This window comes from Falco cherrug, chromosome 13 (genome assembly GCF_023634085.1).
Source record: "Falco cherrug isolate bFalChe1 chromosome 13, bFalChe1.pri, whole genome shotgun sequence".
In the NCBI taxonomy this organism is placed as follows: Eukaryota; Metazoa; Chordata; class Aves; order Falconiformes; family Falconidae; genus Falco; species Falco cherrug.
The window spans coordinates 34,792,586-34,820,219 of record NC_073709.1 but is presented as its reverse complement, the minus strand read 5'-3'; the positions used below and the strand labels follow the sequence as shown (position 1 = coordinate 34,820,219).

The following is a 27,634-nucleotide window of genomic DNA, read 5'->3' as shown; positions in this document are numbered from 1 at the left end:
GGCCTGAAATCTAACATGCCAGCCCTCCACAGCTATCCTTGTGTGACAAATGTGGCTGTTAAGAACTCAGCTCTTTCTTAAGGTCATCACTGAGGCAAAGTCCCGGATCATACAGCTTGCCCCAGCGAGAAGCTGAGCCCCATGGCACCAGGGTCTGAGTACCACGGGCACCGAGGGGCAAAGTCATATAAGCATGGACTGCCCTGGTGCTGGTCGGGGGACCTGACCTTCCTTGTGAATCCCTGGCTTAGTCCCCTCCTGGGTAAGAGAGCTGGAAAAGCTGGATCTTCTGCACAGAAGTGAGTGAAGGGGGAGCAATTCCCACCAGCTGAAGGGTTGGCATGTGAAGAAATAACAAATATTGACTAAACACAATCTATATACATCAGCTATTAAGACTGAAATAGGCTCAGAGTAACTCATAACTCATGTTGTCTGCCATCTGCCTTGCAACTGGAACACAGCCTGGTGAGCAGCGGACCTCCCAGGGCCAGGGCTCTCATGCAGGGACAGTGACCACCTCGGCCACCTCAGCCTGACACTGGCATGGAGCTCTGCTGGGACGAGCTCTGCCACATAAGTCCTGAGCCACTCCCTGTGAGGAGGAACTCATTTTGACTTATTTTGACTCATTCCTGACACAACAGAGTTTAATTGTCCATGAATTTATTTTAACAGGAGGGAAAGAAATGTGTGCCATGGTATTGCTCTCATTCCTAAAAATAAATGCAGGGAGAAAAAGAGGAATTGGACAAAAACACGTTGCAGGATTAGTAACCTCCACCAAGCAGGAATCCTGACAGGCCCTTATAAATAGTCTGATAGGTTTAACGGTAAACTTGACAAGACAAAAAGATAGGGGTTTTTTAACTTTTCTCTGACATCTGAAGCTTCAGACTTGCCTACAATCTACAAAGCCTGTAAAAATGAAAACTGAGGTACCTACCTGGCTCCAGATGGTGGAGATTTATGAAAAAAATAAATTAAATTAGGTTTTTTGGATCAGACGCTCTTTGTGGAGGAGACTTTTATGGTGAAAGGCATACGAAGTTTGTATTTTCCTCTGCAAAGTCTTCCCTGCAAACTGCACAACCCCTCCTCTGACTGAGCCCTTCAGACTCAGCTATTAGGAAAACACCTAATCCAAAAACTTGCAAGCCTAAAACCTCATATGACCCATTCATAGAAAAGTGGAAAATTAGCCAATAAACACTGTCTGCTGTTAAAAATCAGAGTACTTGGAGACATTACCCATCCCAAGAGGTTACCCTCAAGCAGCGGCCTCTGGATGGATGCAAAGCCCCTGTATTTTAGCTGTGATAGCTCAGGTGAGAGGAGGAGCTGGGCATCACTTAGCATGAACCAGCAATTCCAGGCGGACACCTTGTGCCTGTGAGGCAATGGGAGTCACATCCTGATCTCACAGTCTGAAGAAGCAAGCATGATGGAAAACGGGACAGGTGGGAAGAAAATGGCCCAGTCCGGACGGCAACTTATTGGTAGCTGAGAGAAAGAGCAGGACTGTGCAGCCACAAGCAGTGGACGTAAGTCTTTTGGGGGGGTTGTGGGGAACACAGAAGAAAACAGAAAAGATAAAAAAAGAAAACCCAGAAGTTTTTGCTGTAAAACAGTAGAACTGTAAAAACCAGTTTCTTCAAACAGAAGAAAGTAACTGAGCAAGTATACAACGCACAGTGATGGTCTCAGGCTCTCCGTTTTGCTGACAGAAGATGAAAGGCAGTGACTCAGCATTGCTTGGGATAGGGAGGTCACCAGGTGATGCCCTACTTGTGAAAACCAGATATCCTAATGGAAAGGCACTGGTTTTGCTTTCATAGACTGCATTTCTGAATGCACTGTCTCCCCCTGCTTGCTCAGCTCAACCTGCTGCACATCTTCACTTCCACCACGCAGGCAGACCCTGCACAGCTGCATCATCCCATATGGATGGCCTCCAGGAAGCCCTAAGCCAGCAGCACGTTGGCATGAGTCTTGGTGGAAGCACTAAGTCCCACACAGAGCAGAAACAGCCCCTGCAGGAAGAATGCTGCTTTTATGGAGCACAGGGAAAATGAAATCATTCTGTTTGTAAAGAGCACCTCTGAAACCCTAAAGCATCCATCCTCGTATAATTCTTTTGCACCATGATACAGACATATCCAGCATACATGTACTGCCAGGTGCTGCAAGAATAAACTGAAAGCACCTGTCCCTTTGGCTGGAGCTGTACTGCAAGTAGATCTTCTGCAAATCAGGCCTTCATCGGTAAATACACTGCACACCCAAAGAAGGCCAGTTTTTTGGAAAAAAGTTCAACACAAGCACTAAATTCTGGCACAAAGAATCTACCCACCAACTTCGAAGTTCCTGCATGTTACAATTTTTTCCCCAGACCGGGTCTCTTTAGTAGAACAACTCAGGAGACTTTTGAAACCATGGAATCTTCAAGAGCTCAAGCCAAAAAATAGGTCTGAATGCAAGCACCACCTGCTGATCTTTTAGTTTGATTTTTTATAAAGGATGTAAAATGTTAGAGTACCCTTTTGTATTAACAAGAGATCTCAAATATTATTCAGGAGTTTAAATTAAAAATCCTATATAAATAGAAATAGCATGCAAATAGGATGTAATGTTTTACTACGTCACATATGAAACATCGTTCCAAATGGTTTAGGCTCCAAAGTATGAGTTGGTACCCCTGCTGGTGTCAGCTTAGCCAGGTGCAGGGTTTTGGTGGTTTACACCAGATATTTTAGCTAGTTCTCAGCCACGAAAAGTTTTGGCCTTAATTTTAATTTCATTTTTCCACTGGAAAATACCGATTTGTTGGTCTTGGGGTTTTGCAGAAGAGCCAGTTTCAGTGAAGGCTGGTGGTTGCTCAGGGCCGTGATGCACCTGCTGTAGGGAAGGCAGTCAGCGAAGGCACCTGCCTGGGAACGCGGGAGTGGGCAGGCGGATGTGCCCGTGCTGCTCCATCCGCAGGGATCTGACCATCTTTCTGCAGGAGGTTTGGGAAATGAGTTTGCAGCTGATTCAGCTGTTGCAGACAGAAAGCTGAGAGGAGAGACTGGAGGAAAGGAGCATACAGGGGTGGCAATATTATTATTATTATTATTATTGTTAGTCGTAGTAGTAGTAGTAGTAGTTGTTGTTGTTATTATTATTAAGGGGAGAGAGATTAAAGATTTCTACTTCCAATGCAAAAAACCCAAAAAGCAGAAGTCAAAATGCTTCAGAAACACAGTCCTTCCTCCTGGCTAGATTTAGCCACAGCTTGCCTTGGTGCATCCAAGGGGTCAACTAAGAACGAGTAATTTACTGTCCCTCAACCTAATAAAAGCAAAGCACCTGCCTGACCTTTCTTACTGACAGCTCCTAGTTTTAGGCAGCCACATTCAGCTGTTCTCCATCATCATGCTAAACCAGACAGCACCCAAGTCTTCTTTTTCCAGGTCCTAAATCCTTCAGCACAACATCATCATCATTCCCTGCTTTCATGTGGCCTTTTCCACCTTCCTTATGCTCCTGTCGAGGTCTTACGGATTCCTGCTGGCCGCTGGTTCACAGCTGATGTGGATGCCCTGTCCTTGATAGACTGGATCTCAGTACATTTAGCTTCTCAGCCATACAGCTTTTTAGTACTTATTCATGTTGTTTGTTTTGCATTCACTGGGCTGGGCTGGGCTTTCATTGCTGGGATAAAACTGGCTCGCCATCCCCAGGCCTCCTGAAGGAACGCCACTGTGGGAAATGAATGGATGCACTGCTTTCCCCAGCGCAGAGCAAACACGCTGCGGATGGTGACACACTCTCAAGCCCTCCTTGGTTGCAGCATTGGCGAAAAATCTTGCCTAGTCCACATGTGTGAAGAGACACGGCCATGAACATGCTGGTGAACAGCTCAGCCTAAAGGATCAAACAGCAGGATACTAAAGCGCATGCAGATCCCACCCAGTGCTTTACTTTTTACTGTCACCATCATCAAGGCAAACCCCTTGACCCAAACGTGAGAAATCAACAGCATTCAAACAAGGAAAACTGTTGTTTTCCACTGGACAAACTTTAATTGTCTCAGAGGCTTCCAAGTTCAATGACAGGCACTTCACGTAAAGCAAAAAATCGTAGTGCTGTATCTCTTTCTTTGATATTGAAGACTAGGATGCTTCAGATCTGAAGTGCCTGCTCTGGCTTGACAAATACCCAGTGCTGGCAGATGCTTAGAGCAGGCAGATTAGAAAGACAGGTGAGAGAGTGAATGATTTTGGTGCTGTGAAGTACAGGCTGTAGTTTGCAATAGGCACTGCTACCACCAGTAGGTCAAAATATAAGCAAGTGACTGATAAGACTTCCAGTGTGACTCCTTTTCTGTCCCGTTCCATTATCTGCCATGCTGGGAAACTCAATAATATTCTGCAAGTGCTTATGAAGACATAATTGTTGAAAGAAATGACGGGGCATGAGGTGTTTGTTGGTTAGGCACAGGCTGGAAACCAGCAAGCCTGCCTCATGAAGGAAACAAACCAAAACACCAGTAAAAAATATTTCTGTATTAAAACTGGACAAGAACAGACTGAGTTAATTTTTCAGGGGGGAAAGGAAATGGCTCCTGGAAAGCAAATTTGCTTCCACAGAACAGAAATTATTGTTCTGCTCATGGAAGGATATTACCTAGCTTGCTTTTCTAGATGATAAATTTGGGAACCAATAGACCAGTTTTCCCAACGGGAAATCCAAGTGTTTGAGATACCGAGGGTGATTTCCACCCAAGAGTCATGTCCACAGAAAACTTCTAGCTGGACATTGTATAAGCTGACATGGAACCTGACCACTGACAACTAAAACCTAAAATGTTTTGTAGAGTCCTCCCTCAGAAAGTATCTCACAAGACAACCACCACTATTGCAGGGACATACCAAGGTGGGGAACACCCTGCCCTGTGTAACTGCCTCCCACTACCCTGGAGAATGTCTTGTCCACATCTGGGTTTTGGTGAACTTTCCCTGCTTGTGTGGGGTGATGGCTACTCCATGGATGCAAAACTCTGGTTTAGCAGGAGATGTTTTAACATTACCTCATGAGACAGGTAAAAGGCAGCAATTCCCAATGGCCAGAAGCAGCAGAGCATGGAGAACACAGTGAGGCCGAGATGATCTCTTGGTGGCATCATCAGGAAATTGTCTTCGCTTTCAGTGTCACTTGAGTAATCGCTCTGGAATAGCAAGGGAGAGAGAAATGTAGAGGTGCTGGTTAATAATATCATTATTTCTCTTCTGCCATGGGTCAAGGCTGTGATCATCCACCCATAAAACTCTTCCCAGCCACACCAGGGCAATTCCTCAATGTCAAGACAGGCCTCCAGCACTCACGGTAGAAGGCTTCTGGTGACCCACGCTGGGGTCTCTACCCTGCAGGAGTCTCCAGACAGGGCCAGCTCTGTCTGGAGTACCTATTCATCAGGGTCTGTGCACCCATCCTGCTCAGCCGTGGCCCCACAGTGACAGGACCACAGGAGTCAGCCTGCCCTCCTGCAGTGCCCACACCAGCCGGAGCATCCTTCAGAAGGACTTCAGGATTGGGACTGTGGCCATGGCACATCTCCCTCCCTGCCCTGCTGAAAGGCTCACCGGGGCACTAATCCCCTGTTTTAGCAGCACTCGAGAGACCCGAACGCCGTGTCTGCACCAAAGTCAAACAGGAGAGACGGGGGAGCCCAGCTCAGAGGTGGGGTGTCTCTGCACATGTGGGGTGGGACTGCAGCTGCCCTGCCAGCACTGACACTTGGGAAAGCCACCCCAGCCAGGGCCACCAAGTCAGTGCTCTTCTCCCCTCCTGTGCGCAGCACTGGCCAGTGGGCGTCCTTGTGACCACCAGGGGAATCTCTGTTCACTCACTTCATCACAGCCTCCATCACTATTGCATGAGCTTGAAAGCAAGAAATGAGAAATGACAGGAGATTTTGGAAGTCACCGCAGGGAGCTGAAAATGGCCCGTTTTACATGTTCATCTTTCATGAATGAAGAAAAGCGACTCTAGCCAGACAAACCAGGGTCAGTCGAGGTGGGATCTAATGCAGAGGGAGCCATAAGCATCGGGTCCCTGTATCTCCCAACTCTTCTAGAAGGTCAGGAGAATGTCAGCCAGGTATCATTCACTGGGAACAAGGGACAAATGTGGTGCAAACCTAAGCATAAGGAGCCAAGATAACAACAGCTGAAAGAGTTAAAAAAAAAAAGCATGAGTTGTTCCAGCAGCAATGAGATGCTTTGTTTTATCTGTGATTTACAGTGTGTAGGCAGAAGCGCCCACCCAGGCATGTTTCTCAGATGCCCCATGGTCAACCCTGACCTAGCAAGTTTCTTTCCTGGTGATGACTAGGACTGGTCCACAGGGGACCTGACTGTCCTGCTCCTGAGCTAGTACAACTCTCCAGCAGAGCAACAGTAGAAGAGAGCCTGCTCTCCGGTGGCTTCCTCCTCACCTTCAGGGAGCCCACATGCAACAACAGGCACCGAGGCTGTGGTCATTCCAGGCTTTGGAGTTACAGCTTTGATGTGAGAAGGATCCTGCAAAGCTTTTTAACTCACCCTGGGAGCACCTCTAGCCTGAGACAAGGTGGCCAAAACTCTTTGCCAATACCCCTTTTGTAGTTGTGCGTTCTTCACCGATGGTAGGGAAAAGCAATATCTCACTGAAAGGAAGACATCTGTGTCACGTTTAGAAACTTACTCTGTTGGGCGTAGGTTTTGTGTCCCTCTTAGAAACTTAGCAATCTGTTCAGGAGCGTCTGGCCGTTGGGCCAGAACAACTGCTAAAGTGACATTGCTCTACCAGCAAGCTCTAAGGGAGGAACTCCTGAGGAGTCTGCTAAGTGTGCAAGGCAGGGAAATGAACCCATGCACAAGAAGGTAAGTTTGTAAACCTCCCGCTGGTGAGCCATGATGGAGGGATTCTGCCCTCTTCAGACATGACACTGGCTCCAGCATCCTCCACCGCACAGCCACGCCTACTTGCAACACACAGAGGGTATTTACAGGAGGCAGCGCCTGGCCACTGCAAGTCAGGCTCTGACTTGGAAACACATCTTTGTGCTTTGACATGAGAGATGTAACCTCAGCCAGGTCCACAGTCCTTCCCCTCACCAAGTGAGCTGCGCTCCCTGCATCCAATGTGAGGTGCTGCTGTGAGAACAGATACCTATGCAAATGGTCCTGTACAGAAATGACACATTCCTGGAATTACTGAGCACACAGTGAGGATTTGCTGCTCCTGATGGATCCTTTGTAGCAAAAGCAGTTACTGCAATGACAACAACCCTCCTCAGCCTTGCTGAATACTGCTGCGTGTCCCTCGCCAAGACGCTTGGGGTTCAGCTGAGAGAACAGTGCAGGATGAAGCAATCTCAGACTCAGTTTATCCACAAGCCTTTACGTGGCTGTTATGAGAAAGAGGTGACCTCAGGAGTGCAGGCAAGACTGGAGTTACCAGAGATGAGGCTCCAGAGGACACCTCCCCAGAGCATGAATTCCGGCAAAAAGCACAGCGCCCTGCCCAGATGAATGGATTTCAGTGAATGACAAAGAAAGCAAGCATCTCTCTGCTCTCCTCTGCACTGCTCTGCTTTCCTGTGCTCTCCTTTTCCCTTCCCTTCCCTTCCCTTTCCTGCCCTGCCCTGCCCCTCCCTTCAGCTACCTGCTTCAGGTGACAGCAATGCTTCCTCAGCAAATGTGTGCAGAGGGGAGGGGAGACGAGGATATTTAAGATGGGATACTGACTCAAGTAGACACCCCATTCCTGGAAGGACCATGGCTTGGAAGCAGGAGTCACCTGGCACAGAGCAAGGCTGTCTGTGCACAGGGTTGGATGCAGGGTGTCCTCTTGGGACTCTGTTTCACGAGGCAGCACCCCTGAGAGGGGCCACTAGACCAGGCTGCTCAGTCAGGAGCCAGCAGAAAATAAACCTCCTCTGTGATGCACCACAAGAGGAACAAACGTGATGCATGGAGAGGGAAGGAAATGTATCGTACTACAGACACGTACATAACAGGTCCAGTTCTGGCACCACCATTTCCCAAGTAAGTTGAAGAAATCAGGAATCAGAGGCAGGTACAGACATCATGCTGCAAAAAATCATCTACACAGGAAGAAAGTGGAGAAGTCAACTTCACATGTAAGATAAACTTAAGATGCAATTTCATCACAGTCTGTAAATGCCTGCATGAGCAGATAATTTCTGATCAGAGACAGCTCTTTCATTTGGCAGAAAAGGAGAAGAAACCGTAGCAACTGAAAGCAAAGGAGATGAAGAGCAGACACAAGGTGCGAATTTTTAAGAGATGGTGATGAACACTTTTCTGCAGTTGTAATAGGTTTTCCATTACATGAAGCCCTTTCTCAAACCCAGGCTAGCTATTCCTAAAAGCTACGTGCTTCACCTCAGCCGAGATACTATGAGTGAACAGAGGCTCCGCAGCCTGCCATGGGCTGCCTGTGGCAAACCAGAGGCTCGACCCGATGGTCACATAGTGCCTTCCAGTATTAAAACACCAGGCACACTGGGGAAGTCAGACAACAAGGTCTGCTGTGAACCACAGCTGCCAGCAACCTTTGACAGATATGCAGGAAACAGCGCTTTTGGTATTAATCCTTTTTTCTTTCAATGCAACCAATTCAGCAATGTGCACACTCTGCATACAGAACTGATTTCTGGCATGGCCCTGTGGGATCTGCTTCAAATCTGGATGGTCCAGTGGTCTGGTTTGGACAAAGACCAACACATGATGCAATGATAGTACATACTGTTTCCCTCCACCCAGTGCCTGTTTCAGTAATGCAGTTAAACGTGGTGCCCTATTCTGACCAGTACTCTGCATCCCTTTGTTCTGCCGGCGGTCTGAGTCTGACGGAAGCAATGCAGGCGATGAACCAGCATGCTGAATGCTAGCTATCCCACCGAGGGCTGCAGTTTATCACTGCTCTGTCTTAACACACTTACTCATCACTGAGCAGTGTCTGGCTGATGCTTACTTAAGAGGTGATCTCTCTGAAACCTGTTCCCATCAGGGATTTTACTTTCTTTTTTTGTTTGTTTGTTTTGTCTTGGTGATGTATTATTTGTTTATCTTATTTTGCCTGTTTATTGATTTCTTCTTTACCATTTTGAGTTTTGCAGTTGTTTCCCTTAGTTGCTCCCCTTCAATTTCAAAGGTATTTAAACGATCCACAATCCACTAACCCTGACCTGGTCCTGATCGTCTTGTTTCCCCAGCTCCTGATCTAAATTGCCTTGTCAGTCCAGCAGCCAGCCTTTGCAGAATGGGTTCACAGAGGTCTCTTCTCGCTTGGAAAGCTTTTCCTATGTAACCTTGCAAAACCAAAATGTATCAGGGGTCAAAAAAACCTGGCTGCAGCTGTCCAAGCTCATTCTTCCTCCTGTCTCCTTGGATTTTGATCGTCTCCCTTGTGATGTTTTCTATACACCCTGCCTGTAGCTCATCAGTAACTTGCATTCAGCACGTTGCCACTGGAAAGGGGATAACTGCAGACAGCAATAAACACATCCATACTAAAAGAGCCCAGCTGCCACCGTCTCCTAAATCACAGCCTTTCTCTGGCAGAGCAGTAATCACAGCCATAAAGTAAATATCCCTAATCTCAGTGTGAGTGACAGGGGCTCCCTACAACCCTTTGAATTCACGGGGAAGGCACGTGTGTATGGCAGCACACCCGCGCCTTGCCGATGGCCAGCAGCCCCCGCGGAGGGGTGCTCTCAGCAGCTCACAGGGTCAGCTGGTGGGTGAGAAGGCTGAAGCTCTGGCGAATGCCTAATCGCTGTTACTCTCTGTGGCACAGGCATCCCGCTCAGGGAGAGGAGGACCTCCGCAGTCTGCAGGCACAGAGGTTCCTGCCAGGAGAAGCAGTGCAGCCTGCTGAGGAAGATGAGGGAGCTGCCCCCCTGCACTGAGCCACCTCAGCAGGAACAGCAGCAGTACCCGGCTCAGGCTGGGGCAGGTGGGGCGACCCCTCACAATTGTCTTCTTTTTGCTTCAGGGTGGACAGCTTCCTTTGGGGTGCTGTCCTCAAAGAAGCGTGTCCCATCCCCACATCCTGCAGCTGACAGCGTGCGGCTCACCCAGAGCTCCTGCCTCTGGCGGGCTGGCGCCCAGGGTCCTCGCCGCACAGCATCAGACTGGCAACTCAGGGAAGTGACGATGAGAAAGGGAACCGCTCTGGGCCCTGGCTGCTATTGACACGATTCACGGGAGGGCACTTGGAGACCACTGAAGGTGACTTCCCAGCCATGCTCCCTTCACCTAGGCCTGGCTAATAAAGGTTAACATCCCTTGGCAGGGCTCAGTATCTCCAAACTCCAGTGGATTCTCCTTGAAGGGAGAAAAATAAATCGAATGCAAATGAAGTGTAATCACTTGTAACCTGGTAATAATGTGCCTGTGAAGGAATCTAGGGACATAAAGTGCATCCTATGGGGTCAGAGCAATGGCCCACTGAGCACCATGCTCTGCCTCTGACACAAACCTGGACACTTTGCAGTCCATCCCTTGTGCTCCCTCAGCACCCACTACTGTCCTGTAAGAGGTGTTAGAAAGAAAAGTGTTGCCAATCCCTTTTAATACCATGGGACAAAAGAGCCACAGCACATCCCTACATGAGCTTGGGCAAGACATTTTTTATATTGTTTTCTTCAGTTCCCTGGTTGCAGAATGGAGAAAATACTGTTTTCCCACCTCACAAGTCCGCCGCAATGACCAGTGAATCCATTAGTGAGAACAAGGCGCAAGACCCTGAAGGGAAACGGCCGTACAAGCAAGTACCTAAAGCGTGCAAGACCTGCCCTGGAAGTCATCTGTGATACAGCCTCCCACGTCTGCACTAGGCTGCCTCTTTGCCTATGCTTCAGAGCTTTCTGGAAGGGGAATCCCACCATGCTCAGCTTCCCAAGGGGATGTCCAAGTATCCTTTCTGGATACCTGCTCCCAGGGGAGGCTGAGGACACAAGTAGCTCAGGTCTTATCTGTGCAATGCAGGACCATCCAAGCCTGTGCAAGCTGGAAGCACTGACAGAAAGCATGCAAGTGATTGCACTGGATGTGCATAAACACCTCTAGGACCCTTTTTTTCACATGGCAGAAGAAACATGAGCAGGAGATGCTCAGGAATGTTGAGTAGAGGGGTTAGAGGGAACAGGACATGGCTTTAGGATCCACCTTCTAGCTCTACACTTTCATGCTCACATTCAAAGGATGAGTTACACAGCAGCATGCAGCAATTTGTAGGGGAAAAAAAAGAAGGCAGGTTTAGCTTGAAAGCACTACATTTCCTTTCTTCTTTCACTCCCCAGAACATCCTCTTTATTTCATTTTCAGAGACTGTTTCAGACATTGCTGGGAAAAAGAAAAAGGGTTTTAAGAGAGAGCCCAGATGCATTCTCTTATGCGACACATATGAATAATTTAATTTGCTGCCATCAATAGCTTGAGTTCTCTAAATAAGCCATCTATCTAGAGGTTAGGAGGAAAACTAGCAGGAGTGTAATATGACAAATGATGTTTCCGGATAAAAGATGGCACTGCCTTTACACATGAACTCTAACAGGAGGGTATTTCAGCTAGCAATTCGTGTAATATTTCACTGCCGCCACATCTGACAAGTTGTCTGTCCATTAGTTGCTGCGTAAAGAACTCATAAGATATTTATAAGCATTCCAGAGATACCTAAATAGGGAATCATTTGATTTCAGGGATGGGCACTGAAGAGAGAAGTTTAAAGCTTTGACAGAAAGCGCAGCCTTCTGCTTTCATGCCTGGTAATCGCTGGAGCAAAGTGTGGCTGTATATGCTAATAAAAGCCATTTCAGAAATGTTTTTCCCTCCAGACAATTATGATTTTCATAGGCAGTATGAATAACATTACACCAGGACCTGAGAAACCCTGCTAGTAAAAAAATAAAAGTTAAACATGGCCACATTGCTGCAGCGATGCGCAGGACCCCTGCTTAGGATGTCCCCTGCTCCTCTGCTACATCTCCCAGGTTCTTCAGAGTCCCCAGGCCGGGGGAGCAAAGAAGGTCCCTCCTTCTAGCAACTTGTCAGAGATATTCCTGGGCTGGACAGACCCATGCTGACAGGGATGACAGGTAACAGAGCAGCGGTCCTTGCAACCTGGCTGGGTCAGCTCTTCAAACCCAAATCAGATCGCTGTCAGCCAAAATAGCTGGGGGGGTTTTTTCAGAAACTTTCCCTGGGGCAAAGTTTTCTGCAAGAGAACAGCAACCTTTCTGGTTATCAGGAGCCCAGCTCTCTTCAAAAACCAAACCCTGGCAGAAACACACTGACCAGCAGTAAAGCTATTTTCTGCGTGTGTCCATGGACTCCCACAAGTATTGCATGGCGGGGGTCACTACGAAGGGATGAGTTAGATTTTCCACATTTCTGAGAAGCTGAATACCCAGTCCTGAAAACCCCTAGGAAAGCACTCAACAATGAGACAGGCAATGCCAGGCGGATGTGGGGAAGAGAAATGTGTGGGGAAGAGAAATGACTCACAACCCCAGGGTTGCTCTGAATCCCAGAAGGCATTTTACTGAGATGCCTGCATTGGAAATCCATTCACCTTGCCCTGACATGTGAAGAACAGTTTTCAAGACACAACAGCTCTTCTGCACAAAGCTAATGTTTGTAAAAAGGCCTGTTTTCTCTCAGAAAGACATGCTAAAGCAGATAGGTTACAACAAAAAAACGTTCCAAGAACTGAGCCCTGATGTGCTTTTATACTATTCGGCTCCCGTCCCCTGATGAGCTGCAGCATGACAGTCAATGTGGCCAGATACTCAGCAACACGCTCCGCATCCTTGATGGCAGAACCAAATCTTTCAAGGATCTTGCAGTGGAGCAGCAAAACCTTGCACCTCTGCTGGATCAGCCTCTCTCATTGTTCTCTTTTTAACTTCTGCTCCCAGTCCTGGTGTTAACCCTTTCCACAACACTTTGGGTCTATTAGCAATTTTAAAAACCATTTGCTTCTTGTCAGTAACTGGTGGGGAAAAAAAGCTTTCTAGTGATCCAGACCTGTGCTCACTAGAGTGAATCACCAGTGCTGTGTGATTCAGGTGCTGGTTTTTTTTATTTGGACAGATAGGCAAATTTTTTGTAGTTAACAATCCGGCATGGTTCATTCCCCTGCTCAGTGACTGCTGCCCTCAAATACTTCTCTTCCATACCTGGAGTCTCAACACGTGAAGCTACGTCTCTAATGAACCTCCGTACTAGCCAAGCCCAGGAGGTCTTCACACATCTGGCCACATAGCTACAGCATCTGTCCACATGGGAACCAGAAGAACACAACACAGCAGTCACCTTTTTTGCTGGTCTTGTGCTGTCAAATGCATCTCTCCTCCCCATCTTTCTGCATGACCAGCCACAGCTGCAGAACTTGGACCTTCCTGGGATTGAAATTCCTCCCCTGGCTGAGAACCCTCGTGCTGAGCGCAGCTGCTCAGCACATTGGTCATTTGGGTCTGGTTCATGGAGAAACGTGAATATCTCAGCACTGCATGGGGCTGGCCAAGTAGCACAGCGATGGAGACTGACACTGGGCTAGAAGCAGAGGCTTCGAGCAATTCTAGCAATGTGTGTGTTTCCAGTCAGGCGGGTACTTCTTCAGACAGACCTCGCCTCATTTTCTCCTCCCTTGCTTCATTCTCCTGACGGAGAAACCCCAACACAGAAGAGAGGGGAGGCACATGGGTGAGCACTTTGTGAATGTTATCCTCTTCTGAGCACTTTTTGTTTGTAGGTCAGGATGGCTGCCCATACACCTCTCTGCTTATTAGCAGGGTAACAGCCCACAGGGTTAAGTGAGGCTGGGAATCCGTGATGCCAAATGCTGTATGCCCATTTAAGATGGGATACATGTGACCTTCTGGAGGCTACAGTCCAGAGAAACAGGTCAGAAAGAGGAGGAGCCAGGAAAAATGATGCACACACTGTCGCACCACAGTATCAGAATTTGAAGACTCTCCTCTCTTCACTCGAGATCGCCTCAGGGGAGGTGAAGGGTGACATCACTTTCCTCAGACCTTGTTTTACAGGTGGTTTTCTAGAAACAAATGTTCTCTACAAAAAGTTCATCAAGCTCCTACAGTACCACTCTGAAGAGGCACCCAGACTGAGGGCCCTACCTTGCAATGGCACCTTAAAAATCCCACCAAGAAAAGGAGAAAGATTTTTAGTATAAAATATGTTTTCCTTGTTCTGCTTATTTTCCTGGCCTTTTTCAGCCTATGCTCCAAGAGCTGGCTAAAGAAGGGCTTGCTAGATTCGGATTGACAACAGGGAGACAGGGTTTTTTGCTGCCTAAATGTCAGGCCAGATGTGTTAATAACACCATTAGGCAATTACATGCCTGCAGCAGCCACATGCATCACTACTGCAGGAGAGAAACTAGGGCAAAAAGGCAGCAACTAGGGATTTTGTTTTGATTTAGAAAACGAGACTTCCCACAGCCAATTCCGAAATGCTGGAGAAGGGTGTGATTTGAGCTAACACCCTCACATGCCTCCGAGACCAATTTTTTGTTACCCTGTGGAGGCACTGAATGCTGCATCGGTGACACACCCAAGGAAAAACACGTCTCTTCCTACCTTATCAATACCGAGAGAAAAGAGGATAAAAGAGAAGCCAGGCTCTTGTTGGGCTGCCCCTGTGCTGATCACAGGGTGAGATGCTGGTATTGCAGCAGGTGAAAATGGAAGTTTTAGGACTTGTTAGGTCTCAGTGGAGAAAACCCCGGCAACAAAGAAACACGAGCAAATAATCCCTCCATCTCAACTTGGACATTCGAGTTGAAGCTGTGGCTTTGCTCCAGCCAGCCAAACGCTCTTTGTTAGGTCAGGAGTCTGTGACCAGCACTGGAGAAAGTTCTGGGATCAGCAGCGTTATGCTCACCCTCCATTCCCCCACACACTGGCAAACACAGATCTGTGCCGTGCTTGGGCAGCTGGCTTCAGCCAAAACTAAAAAGATTTTTTTAAACAAAAAATGCATCATTTAAAAAAGAATGAAGTTGATTTCCATAGTCTGCCCCATTTGGAAAACAAAATGTACCTTAATTTATTGTGAGCCAATCAATGAAGCATGGGAACCTAAAAGAAAACATCGCATTTGGGATCTAATGAAATGCTTCACTCCATCACAAAAAAATCTTTGAATTATTTCAGAGACAGGGGGACTCATTGCAGATTGAAACCCAAAGACTTCTGATTTTTTTGAAAACCAAAGACTTCATTCAGAGATAGAATTGTTTCGTGTTTGAGCCAGTATGCAAAACAATCTGCTTTATGTCTAGCTCGTCAGGAGAAAGTAAGAGGCGATGCTGGCCTGCTGAGTAAGACAAGCTCCATCTACATGGGCAGATGCTCCTGGCCGTGACCTTACTTAGCATTCAAGCACATGGGTCTTCCTCGGTTTCTGACGGCCCATTCAGAGGCAGGAGGGAAATGCTAATCTCTGTTAGGGCTAGTGGAAGTTTTGCCATTAGTATCCGCAGAGTTGGGACTTTACCCAACAAATAAAGATGAGCAATCGCTCGCTGTCCTGGCTGGAGGAGAGCGTGATACAGCTGATCCCATGCAGACCAGCTCTTGGAGGCTGTACACTTAACCCCAAATATGCCCTCCTCCCCGCAGCCTTCCCCACATATCCCACATGTCATCTGACCTCTAGCTCTTGGAAGTCTTCCTCTTCTTCCACATCATAGGAGAGGGTGTGAATCTTGATGTCATCCGCTGAGAGATCGATAAACTTGCTGTCCGGGTACTCCAGGCTGTCTTTGGTGGGCGAGCGGTCCTCGATGAAGGTGGTTTCACAGCACTCTGAGCCAATGTTCTCACCCCACGAGCGCAGCACGTTCTCCGAGTAGAGGATGATGTTGGGCCGGTAGTGAGACTCCACTGTCTGCTGCAGCATGTTGGGGTCCAGCAGCTGCTGCACGGGGTCATTCCTGCTGTTCTCCAGGCAGCTGGGAGAGGAAAGGCTGTCCGCTCGGCGGCTCTGGTACTGGGGGGTTGGGTACACAGAGACCAGACCATCTCGGCTCTCTGCCACTAAGTTCCTTGTGTTAATTAAACCATTCCTTTTCCCAGCTTCAGTGATCTTATTGTGCATTAGCACACTGTTCTGCTCAACCAAGCCATCCATACTGGGAGGTGTCTGAAGGAGTGGGACGGGTGGCCTTTATTTTGTTGTACCTTAGAAACACGTCACACCGGGGCAGTGGCTCCCATTTTCCTGATGAAGAAAGGAAACAAATACCAAAGTGAGGACAAAGGCAATGAATAACATATCCAGGCACCCAAATCAACTCGCCTTTGGTATCACCTCACGAGGAAATACAGCCGTACATACGCGCATACCCTGCCCAAGCTCTCCATACATATCCCCGCTTGGAGAGGCCAAAACCCCCACCTCGAATCCATGGGGTGAACAGGAGCGGATGGATGGCAATGTGTGGTGACAGAGGACTTCTTGAGATGTCTTGGTAATGGTGGGCCCTGTCAGAGAAGGGCTATGATGCCTCCTCCATCCTCCCACTGGCACTTCTGGGGACAATGTCCCTTTCCTCTAAACACTCTGATAAGAGAGATGGGGAGGAAAACCAAAGATAAAGGATAAAAGAACCATTTTCAGTTCTCAGAAACCTGCAATTGCAAAGGGTAGGCAGCTGCTGCATTCAGCTGTCAGTCTCTGCAGCCACCCTTTGCCCCTGGCAAATGCTTTAGTACCCTTTGAAAACCCAGCTGAAGGCAAAGCAGCAGGCAGCGCTCTTTACATCAACCAAAAAACCACCACCTGAAGGCGAGATCAGATCTGACCCAGGGGAATTAGAACTCCTCTGGACGGGATGTCAGATCCCTGGTGTTGCTCTGGGCGCCCTAGTTCTTCCAGGGCTGTCCTGGTGTGACAGACTGATGGGCTGTGATGGGGCTTGCCAGCGTGACCATCCCTATCCATATTCACCTGGGAGACATGGAGCCACTGTCGCTTGAGCCCCCGGGGCTGTCTGTCTCCTTCTGCACGGGGGCGACAGCTGCCCTCTGCCTCACCAGACCACCACTGGCTGTTTTGTGTGGGATGCACTACGGTGTCGGAAACCAAAAGGATGGCTCAGAAGGCTAAAAGTACTTTCTTTGGAGGCCAAACACCTTCTCATCAGGACTGCAGTTCTGCTCAGGCACAGCCAAAGGGAAATGCTTTTTGCAATAGGGATGTACCTGCCACAGCAACAATGAGATCAGGGGTTTGTTTCTGGGCCTGCCTGACCACAGGAGTCACAGAAACGCCCTTGGCTTCAAAGAGCTTCGCGTGAGATCCTCTAAGGCCAAATTCTTAAGGTAGGATTACCTGTCCCCGGTGTGCTGCCTGGAAGAAAACAAGAATTACACATACAAGCACATGTACATCCGTATGTTTTTTACTCACTGCTTTCTGTTTCCCTTTTATAGCAGAGATCCTCTAACAGAGCAATGGCTCGCAAAAGCCTAATTTTATTTCCTCCAAATAACTCCAGACTTCAAACATCTGCAGTTTCCCTTTTGGCTTGCAAGAGATATTTAAACCATCGCTAAGAGCTGGTCTTCTGTTCTTATACTAGAAATTAAGCAAGAAACTTGTTTGATGCACAAGAGAGCTTAACGAAGTATGCTGCAATGTTTGCATTCACAGCACTTGGTTTATAACGTGTAGGAAACCCATTTTATGGTGGTGTCAAATAGTTCGGTGCCTAAGTGACCTGGCAGGAAAGCTACACAAGTGAGAATACACCACGGTGGGATCCCACAGAATTTACATCTGGGGAACCTGCTGGTAAAATTAACCAATTTGCAGATTAGCTTGGAAGCTTGGACTCGGTTTCACCAAAGGATCAGCCCCAAAGCCCTCAATCCCTTTGCAGCAGATAATTCTGAAAGCACGTGCCCAGCCTTCCCAAGGAAAACTCATTTCCAAATGCAGCCACGCCTGTGCTAGATGAACAGGGGACCGTGCCCTCCTCATGCTCCCAGTGGTAACGTCGGCCCTGGCAGCACAGATGTATGGGGGTGAGGTGGAGCTGCTCTTGGAGGAAGCAAGCCATGTGCAGCAGGAGACAGTGGGTTGGGAGACCAACACACTGATGTTTGCCGTAGGACAGGTGCTTGCAGAACAACCATCTCCCATCTGCCACCCTCCACTGAGCTGGCAACCTGCAAGTCCTCCTGTGGGCTGCTAAGATGTCCAAATTTGCTGTTCAGGAGGCTTCAGAGGCTGGGTGGGATGCAGACACCTCAGCTGGGGAACACCCGCTGCTTGACCCAGACTGGGTGGGACCACTCGGTGGGGAGATGTTCTGCTGTGCCTCCAACAGCTTGCTCACAAACCTCCCCTTCCTTCCTCCCAAAGAAACAAAATAAAAATGTATCACCAGAGGCAGAAGCTGAGAAAAACTCAGCTGAGGAGTAAGTTGTCAGGAGACTGCTCAGTTCCCCTGAGCTGGCTTAAAAAATGTGCAGGGCTCCCTGACATGTGACACCAACCATCAACCCCACTGAAGACAGACTTCACCCAAAACTCAACCACCTCTCCAGCATCCCTAGCCCTGCCATCTGTCTAAGCAATCTGAAACGGTCAGCAGAAATATGCCACAGCTGCAGTAGAAATTGGAAGAAGATGCACAAATCAAACAGGTCCTTTCCCAGAAAAATGGGCGAAGAGGTCAATAGTTTGTCACCACGCCAATGGCTACAGCAAAGCTGGGGTCAGGTCTCACTCCTCCAGGGGGTCCCGTCATTCCAACAAATGCGTATAGTCCGGCTGGAGCAGCACTCAGGAAAATGCCGTTTTTAAGGCTGCTTTACTGCGTGCTTTCAGGCTGCGCTGTCAGCCTCCCTTCACGTTGTCTCTGTGCTCACCTACCATCCAGATAAAGCTTGGCTCTGGAAATGCAGGTCTCGCTTCAGGTGTTCCTCTGACAGCTGTCCTCTCTTCATGGAAAATGCTCGCTCTAATGGGTGCAAATGAGGCTCTGCAAGCACAGTGGCACCACAAGTAGCTGGTATGCAGACCGGTATGTGTTCCTCATGCATTTTAGGTGGTCATCTTGAAAGGGATGGGTTATGAGGAACAGTCACTCGCATCTCTTTAAAGTTGACTTGCATGGGGACATTCCAAAATCATGGGAAAGGAAAACCACCTTTCAGTTCTTCTCACACTCCTCAGCAACAAGAGAAGAGAAGTAAGCAGAGGCCACAGTGGAAAATGCTTTAGTGTGCCTAAGTGACCTGAGACCCAGGAGCACTTCAGAACATCACTGGGATGTCAGGACTGCCCCACACCATCCCTTGCTCCTCAGTGTTCATCAGCTTACGTTATGCAGCAGCCAAGTCCCTTTGGCTGACTAAAAGGAGGCCCGAGACTCAACATCATTTCGAAAGGTGGTTTGGTTCCATGGCGTTTGGAGTGCTGACAGGTAAGATTCTGCAAAAGACCTAAACCAGGACTGCTTATGATGGCTTTGGTACTCTACAGCTGGTACCTCCACCATCCTAAGGAACTAAGAACAACTACATTACAGGCTCAAGAATCCTCCCAAATCATCCACACTAGCAAAGCACTAGCACACCCCATAGCCTGGCTTCAGCCCGTGCCCTCTCCCAGAAAATACCTATGCTGCAGTAAGTAAGTGCCATGCATGCTCCTGAGAAGCCCAGATGGGAAAACCACCTTGTTTTGGCCGGTAGGAGAGCTGAGCAGCATGGCCACGGTCGATGTTGGACCTTTCAGCCCATGGGCGACAGGACCCATCCTGGCATGCCTCACTTATTAGGTAGGAGGGAGCCTGTGGTGTTGCTTAGACCACGGACCTAAATCCATCTGGCTGGGGCTTACCTGCTGTGCATTGTAACCGGTCTTGTAAAGCAATTTTGCAGAGTCTGAGTGACACTTTCCCCTGGAGGGGGGGGAGGGGGGCAAGGAAACTTCTGAAATGAGGAAAGGGCAAGACAGGGAGCATCCTTCCCACACAGAGCTCCTCCAGCAGTGGGGCATTGCTCAAGACATCCTCTCTGGAGTCCCACATAGCAGCGCATGCCTCGGGCAAGGTCAGCAGAGAGAGATGCAGATGGCAGCACGCAATCAAGCAAAATTGTTTAACCCTAGAGTCATTTCAATCTGTAAGCTGGCTGGCTACCTTACCAGAGCCTGACCCAATCTTCCTGGCCTTGCAAGTGTACCGCTTAATGGTAAGGATCTGGTGAGACTCTCATGTCTTTTCATTATAATATCTTAACATGGGGGAAAAAATAATAAAAATAATAATGTGGCATTGATTTTTATTTTCTGGGTGAAATTCTGGAGCGGCTGGCCATTAGGTTTAAATCAATAGCACCTTGATTGCCAGTGCATTTTGATGCATAGCTGAAACAAGGTCAATTGCTGTCTAGGGAAACTGAGAAACGGTTAAGGTACCCAGAGATTCTTCATCAATAAAAAGGCAGGATTAAGAGTGTTGTCAGCCACAAATGAAATTTCACATACTCATGTATAAAAGAGAACCTCCCCTGGGCTTTTCTCTTCCAAACCACTGGCTGAAGGGAGTTAAATCAGATTTCCAAGGCTTTTGTGACTTGCTGCTACCCCAGTGTTGGTGGGAGAATTAGACTGAAAGGCTGGACTTCATTTCACCTACTGCAGACACCCAAGGATGTTTCTTGGGAGAAATTAACTGCAGTTATGCAAGTTACACAGGACCAGTGAGTGGGCTCAGTCTCCCTTTGGAGCAACAATACCCTTGTAAAATACAGGGGGGGGACCCTCTCAGCTTAATACTAACCTTCAGATGAGTGAGGCAGGTGAAATGAGTCCCCCAGGTTCAGATGGAGGAGCAATGGACTGTGGCACGTGGTCACGAGTGATGCTTAGGGGCAAAAGGCAGCAAGTGCTTATGCAATGGCTCAGAGCCTGTCCCCTGCCTGCAGGGACTCCTTGAAGGTGGATTCAGTCGCCATCCTTTCACTAAGGTCTTTCACTGCCCTGTCCCGGGCCAGGCTCACATGTCTGTGACTCACAGGCAGGTCCTAAAATTAAGATTGCCCCAGTTTCCAGATCAAACTGCAGCCCAGAGGATCCCAGATGACAGCACGACTGAGCAGATACCCTCTGACAGACCACCTGAGGCAGCTGGAAGATGCCTCCCCTGCAGGGAGACAACACTCAAAGCGAAAAAGAGCCACTCTCATTACCCAGGACCACAGCAAGCTGACAAGTAAATGAAACTCATCAGAGCCCTTTAAATAAGTGAGCTGTTCCGTCTGCTCCGAGATGCAGAGTTAATTTAACTGGTTTGATTCAGGTTTCATTTGTCTTTGCACTGTTTGAATTTCTCCCCACAAATCACTCACGGGTACTCAGGCTGACCAGAAATAATTCTGCATTTTCAGACTTGAGGCTGGAACCAGAAGGGAAAATCAAGTTCAAGCTATTGACAAAGAGTAAATCAAACTTAAATCTAATTTTTACCTTGAGGATTAGACATTTTATCCAGGTCTCTGGTACTAAAAGTGAAACCATTAATGACTATAACCTTCATTCTTTCTGACTCCTTGCATTTCTGTTTTCTCTCTTTCTTATTTTAATAAGAAGCTGCAACCAGTGCCAAGATATTTAGTTTACAATGCTGTGGTTTATTGAGCTATCACTTCTGTTACAGCAGAGCCCAGCTACAGTAGCTGCAATGAGAGCTACGCTCTGCTGGGTGTTCTGCAGGCTCCTGCTATAATGACAGTCACTGACAAACTAATTAAGCAAAGGGTGTGAGACAGAGAAACACAAGCTATAGGGAGGGCAAGGGGAGAACGCTGTGCCCTGGGCTCTGGCAGACGAGAAGCAGAAGCCAGCTCTGCTGCCGCCCACCATCTTGAAACTCCCTCGCTCCTCCGTGACCGGGCAGGACACTTCTCCTGCCTCCACCGGGCTCTCCCCTTCACAGAGCTCTAGCACAGCCGCTGGGCGTTTCAGCCTTCTGGAGACCCCTGCCAGGTACCAAAAGTCCCGTGTGAGCAGCCAATCCAGCTACCTCTGAAATACCAGGCTACAGCTGAAAAGCCCCAGCCTTTTCCTCCCAGCAGCTGGGAAAGACATTGATCCAGGCAGACCAGGCATCACCAGCCCAAAGGCCTGGTTGTCCTTGGTTTACTGCAGGACAACTTGGCGATGAAGGCAAGCCCTGGTGAGGCTGAAGGCAGATTCCCATCCACTGTCAAGGCTTCTGGCTGCGCCCGCTGCCATTCCCGGCAGATCTCGCAGAGCATCAGCCAGGAGGGGCTCACAGAGCTCGTATGACTCTGCACGGGGGTCCTGGATGTATGGGGAAAGCTTTCCCCCATGAAGACAGTCAGGCATTGGAGAAGATTGCCCAGGGAGGCTGTGCAGTCTCCATTCTTGGAGGTTTTTATGACCTCACTGAATGAAGCCCTGAGCATAGCTCACCCTGCCTTTAGCATGACATCAGCCTAGAGACCTCCTTGGGTTCCTTCAACTGGAGTTACTCTACAATCCACATCTCTCTGCTTCCACCTGACAGATTCCCATCTGTCTCCCATGTTCCCAACGAGACGAGTAACTGCTCCCATGTTCTTCTGCCAACCCCTCAGAGACTCTAAACCTAACACCAGCATGGCAAGAAGGGGCAATAATGGCCATGCCACCGGCAGAAATGGATGCAGCCTCATGACTACCAGATTCAAGAAAGTGCCGCTGGGTTTGGTGCTGGTTCCCCCAGTGCCAGCACACAGAAAGCAGAGAGGAGAAAGTTTCCTTGAAGAGCAAGCCAAATGGTGAGAGCTGCAGCCTGGTGAAAACCTTATTGTGAGAGGTTTGGAGGCTGCAGGTTTCCTGGTGCAAGCTTTCAGGTATGAGGGAGTTTTTAATGCATAATGCAATAGGCTTCAACACAGTTTAAGGCATTTCAAACATCTAGAAATTACAACAACACTTATAGACCTTTCGCTTGAAAGAAATCAGAGGCAATAGATGGATCTGGAGAGATGATTACGCAATGAAATATTTAAGGAAAGGAAAGAAAAAAAACTTCCCCACTTGTATTTTTCTTCTTTGATTTAGTTGGGCTCATTAAAATAGGTTTTGTTTTAAGAGAACACTGCTATTTCAGCAGCTGAAATTCCTTTTGACCTATTAAGTAAACTACAGGGAGTTTCATAAGGTGACACAACTAACTCACACTGGGAGAATTAGGAGTGCATGAATTTATGACAGTTAAATGTTTAATTTCTAACGGTGGAAGTAAAAAGACCTCCATGCTATTTTAGTATTACCAATATGCAGCAAATCCACCGTGAGACATGGGCCTGTCCTGAAAAGGAAGGACTCGGAGTACAGTGAAATGCCCAAGGTCACATCAGACACAGTGGCAGAGTTGGAAATAAAATTCAGGTCTCTTGATTGCCTGTCCAGAGGTATATTTAAATGTGGAAACAATTAGCATATGCATATTAGATCTGCCTGAATAATTGATTGCTTTATTCAGTAGCTGAACCAAAGAACAGGGGAGAGAGAGGAGGGATTACCTTGTGTTGACCTAAAACATAAAATGTTATCCCTGCAACCAAACACTTCTGAGTAGATGGAAACACCCTGCTTGAGCCAAAATGAAATGTAATGTTTCATTTATTTATTTTTAATCGAACTAACTTGCTTTTGGTTCCATTTGCCTCAAGTTGCTTCCAATAAAAATGTGACATGTTCAGGATTTTTTAGCAATCCTCCTTCCCAACCAGTTTTGACAGCCTCAACCCTTTGTTGAGTTCAGTCTGAATTCACTTTTCTTTTTTTTTTTCATTTGATGACAAAAGCTGCATTTTCCAACTAATAAATAACTGACCTGAATAACAGCACCTGGCTGTAATGTAATAACCCTGCCTGTTGTGGAAGGCACCAGTACGAAACCACCTTGCCACCTGCACAACTTACAGCAATTACTTTCCAAAGTGAAAGCAGTCAAAAATCAGGCTCTGTGCCTTTCTAACCGAGAAATTCATTTCACCAACACAATCCAGCAAAGCTGGGTGTCAGAAAGCTATTATCAGCTGCCTAACTGCATCTGGACACACGAACGCTATGAATCAGCCCTGACGAAGTGGCTGGTGAGCTCAGTGCGAATCTGTGCAACACCTGCATCCTGCCCTGACGCTGCATCTCCGCACCGGCCAAGCCTTGTGCACGTGCTTCGGGACGTGGTTTAGCAGTGCCCTTGCCAGTCCAGGGTTAATGGTTGGACTCTATGACCTTAAAGGTCTTTTCCAACTGAAAAGATTCTGTGATTCTATGCCCGACACATGCACCTCTCCTTCCTTCCTTCCTGGCTGCAAGTACGCATTCTCCACTCGGAGCCTGGCTGTCCGGTAGCATGCACAGCACAGGATGCCTTCACACCGGCTTGTACCACCGGGTCCTTCGCAGCACTGCTGTTCCAAGAGTCCCCAACACCACACAAGAGGACCACCTGACAACTGCATCCAGCCTCATCACATCCCTCTTGAGCCCCCCACCCTCATTTCAAACCGGGGAGACTGAGTCATGAGAAGTGATTCTTGCTTTAAAATATACATCTCTCCCAACAGAAGGCTATGCTGACATTTCTTCTCCTTCCCTCCATCCATCCATCCCAAAAAGCTGTTCTGTAAAACTCTTGATTACGTCCAGCGCAATAAAACTAACTTTCATGACATAACATATAGAGAGACACTAATAATGAAATAGCTCAGGTCACTACCTTCAGCAGCGTGGTCAGGCTGAAGGATCTGTTGGCCAACTTGAAGAGCAGGAAATTGCACTGCCTTTCACTTCCAAAGCAAGTGAATACAGCTGTTCTCTGGAGTGTATAATTGCATCCTTAATTGTTCAGAGTGCCCTCACTGAGAAAAATCTCTTCCAAAGTGAGTCCCACAACTCTCCCGCATGGAGTCTCTGCCCAAGAGCTGCTCCAGCTCCTGGGGAAAGCTTAGACTCAGACCCACACCTACCATGCCAGGTTTGGGGCCAGAACTGTCACTCTTGTGGTTCTAACCATGACCCAGAGTGAAAACTTATGCACAGCTGGACTGCTTGTTTATTTGATAGACAAGCCACACTCACAGGAGAAAAGATGCGATGCCTCAGTCTTCCTGGTCCCTATGCCACGGAGTCTGCATAGATTCTGAGAAGGACTGAGCTACCCACAAAACCTCCTGCCTAGTCTCAGTGACACCTTGTGTTGCAAGAGAACTAAAATTCTCCAGCTTACAAGAAGGTTGTTGGTACTCTGCCCTGTAGAAACCTGCAGCAAGGCAAAGTCCCTGCCACACACAACGGAGCATCGCAACGAATCCTGAGAGGCTCACCCAGGAATATCAACATCACAGCATCACCTGGCCCTCTTGGTCTGCCTGCAGGCTGACACCAGTGCCCCAAAATGCATGTTGGCATCTGTAACCAGACTGCCCACAGACAGAAACACCTATACGTGGCTCCAGGGCTGGGCCTACTCACTCAACTCTCACTCCTGATGGGCAGCCAAGCCACCCCCCGAGCCTGGTTCTCGTTCACACCCTGCTCATCTGGCTCTACTGGCGTCTCCACACTGCATGCAAGAAGCAAAGCAGGACAAGACACCTGCCTCACACCTGTTCTGCGTGTTACACCCCAGCACTATGCTCTAGGCTGGGATTTAGATACTCCTGAAGCAGGAATGATAAATAATGAGAGGATGGCACAGGAAGACAGCCTGGTGGTGCAGGCGTGGTGCAAAGTGAAGGTTTCTGTACCTCCTGCCCCAAGCAAAGCACCCCCAGGTTGTAAGTCACTTTGCTAGAAAAACAGATCTGTGATACTGTAAAATTGCTAGTGCCAGTTCATCAGGGCAAGGATGATTAGATTAAGCAGCCACTCCTGGGCAGCCTTGCTTCATCAGGCTCTAGAAGAATTGCAGAGCTCGGAATACGCTGTGGAACAAAAGCTTTAGAGAGTAAGTGATTTAGACATAGCAAGACTGGTAGCTGGAGGTAGATAGGGCAGGCAGGGAAACACTGGGAAGTAGCATCAGTGGGTGTAGATTGACATTTACAAGCCCTGCTTAACCCCCTACTCATCCCTCCCTGCAGAAATCAGAGTTGAAATGAATAATGGGGCCCATTAGACTCAGGGCATCGCTAAAGCCTGAAGAAAAATCCTATAAACCCTTCCCCCTGGGAGGAGAAGGAACATAGAACCTATGAGACTTCTGCATGGGAGGCACAGGCATTTGGCTGGCAGCACATCAACTCAGCGTTGCCTCTTGTCATCTTGCAAGCCACATGCAGTGGGGAGAAGGGAGATCCTCCCGTTGCAGAGGGCAGGACAATAGGAGCTGGAAGGTGGGTGGGTGGCATGAGAACACCGTGCACTGGGAGAGGACTGGGTCAGCCACTGCATGTAGCAGGCAGCTGCGGTGGGAGATGTCCTGAAGAAGCACGCTGAGCACAGCTGTCCTGCAGGACCTGACACCAGGCTGGATGTCTCACGGGACCTAGGATGGGCAGGTCGCCCCTCAAGGAGCTGAACTCTTTGACTATGCCATCATTGTCTTCCAAGCAAATTATCCATTTGCAAGCACTCATTCAGAGATCTTTGTTCTTCCTGGGGATTTTTAAGGGGTCTGAGCACACAAACCCCATCAAACCTCTGCTCGAATTATGCCTACTTGATGTGAACAGTCAGTTCATTTTTCCCATGCCTCAGTGAACTATAGTCTCAGAGCTTAGGACAGAAATGCTTTACAGTATGGATTTGGATGGATGGTTAATGAGGGAACTTTGCACATTCAGGTTTTATATAGATACATATGCACAGATACACATCTACAGGGATGCCATGTATAAAACTGGAAGTGCTAAAGGCATGCATGGACTCACAACTCTCATATACTGCACCACTATTCAAAAATGCAGTCTTTGCTGATGCAATGCAAATCACCACAGTTTGTCACTTTTCTGATATTAACACACCGAATTCAAAGCACGAAATATTTTGATTCTTAGGTACTAAAAGTTGGATCAGCTCCACCTGAATCCTCAGGGTCACAGACATTTATATCTGAAGAGGTGCATTCTGCTGTGATCTCATTGCTCAAAGTAGTTTCCAACTTTTACTGGAGGAAGAGTATTTAGAAACATTTGATTTGATACCCAGAGAATGTGTATTTAGACATGAGCAGATATACCCTCGCACACTTACATGCAGACACTATTGACATTTCTTAAAGCAAAGTCACTGAACATGCAGAGTATCTTCCTCCTGTTTAAACCTCTGCATTTTTTCCTCCATTGTTCCCCAATGGCACTGTATAAACTATAACCTGTAAAAACTGAAGTCTTCCAAGTGAAGAAAACAAAATTTGGAAATCCTAGTATGTAACCTGCAGTCTTAATAACCACATAGGCAGTATTAAAATCTCTCCTGGACAGAAGCATTTATACCTGCCTGCAGATACAGATATAAGGTAGAGAGAAAGATAAAAATCCTTATCCAGCTATGCTGCACCTTTTCTCTAATACTTT

At 47.9% G+C, this 27,634-nt stretch overlaps 1 protein-coding gene across 1 annotated transcript in view; it reads right to left on the bottom strand.

The window, feature by feature from the left end:
- The window catches only part of SYNDIG1 (synapse differentiation inducing 1), a 76,418-nt gene that overhangs the window by 46,920 nt on the left and 1,864 nt on the right, over positions 1-27,634 (bottom strand). The window contains exons 2-3 of the mRNA XM_055726230.1: positions 15,732-16,301; positions 5,072-5,209 (exon numbers count right to left, since the gene is read on the bottom strand). Coding sequence (XP_055582205.1) covers positions 5,072-5,209; positions 15,732-16,211 — 618 coding nt within the window. The 5' untranslated portion in view covers positions 16,212-16,301. The remainder of the gene's footprint in view (positions 1-5,071; positions 5,210-15,731; positions 16,302-27,634) is intronic.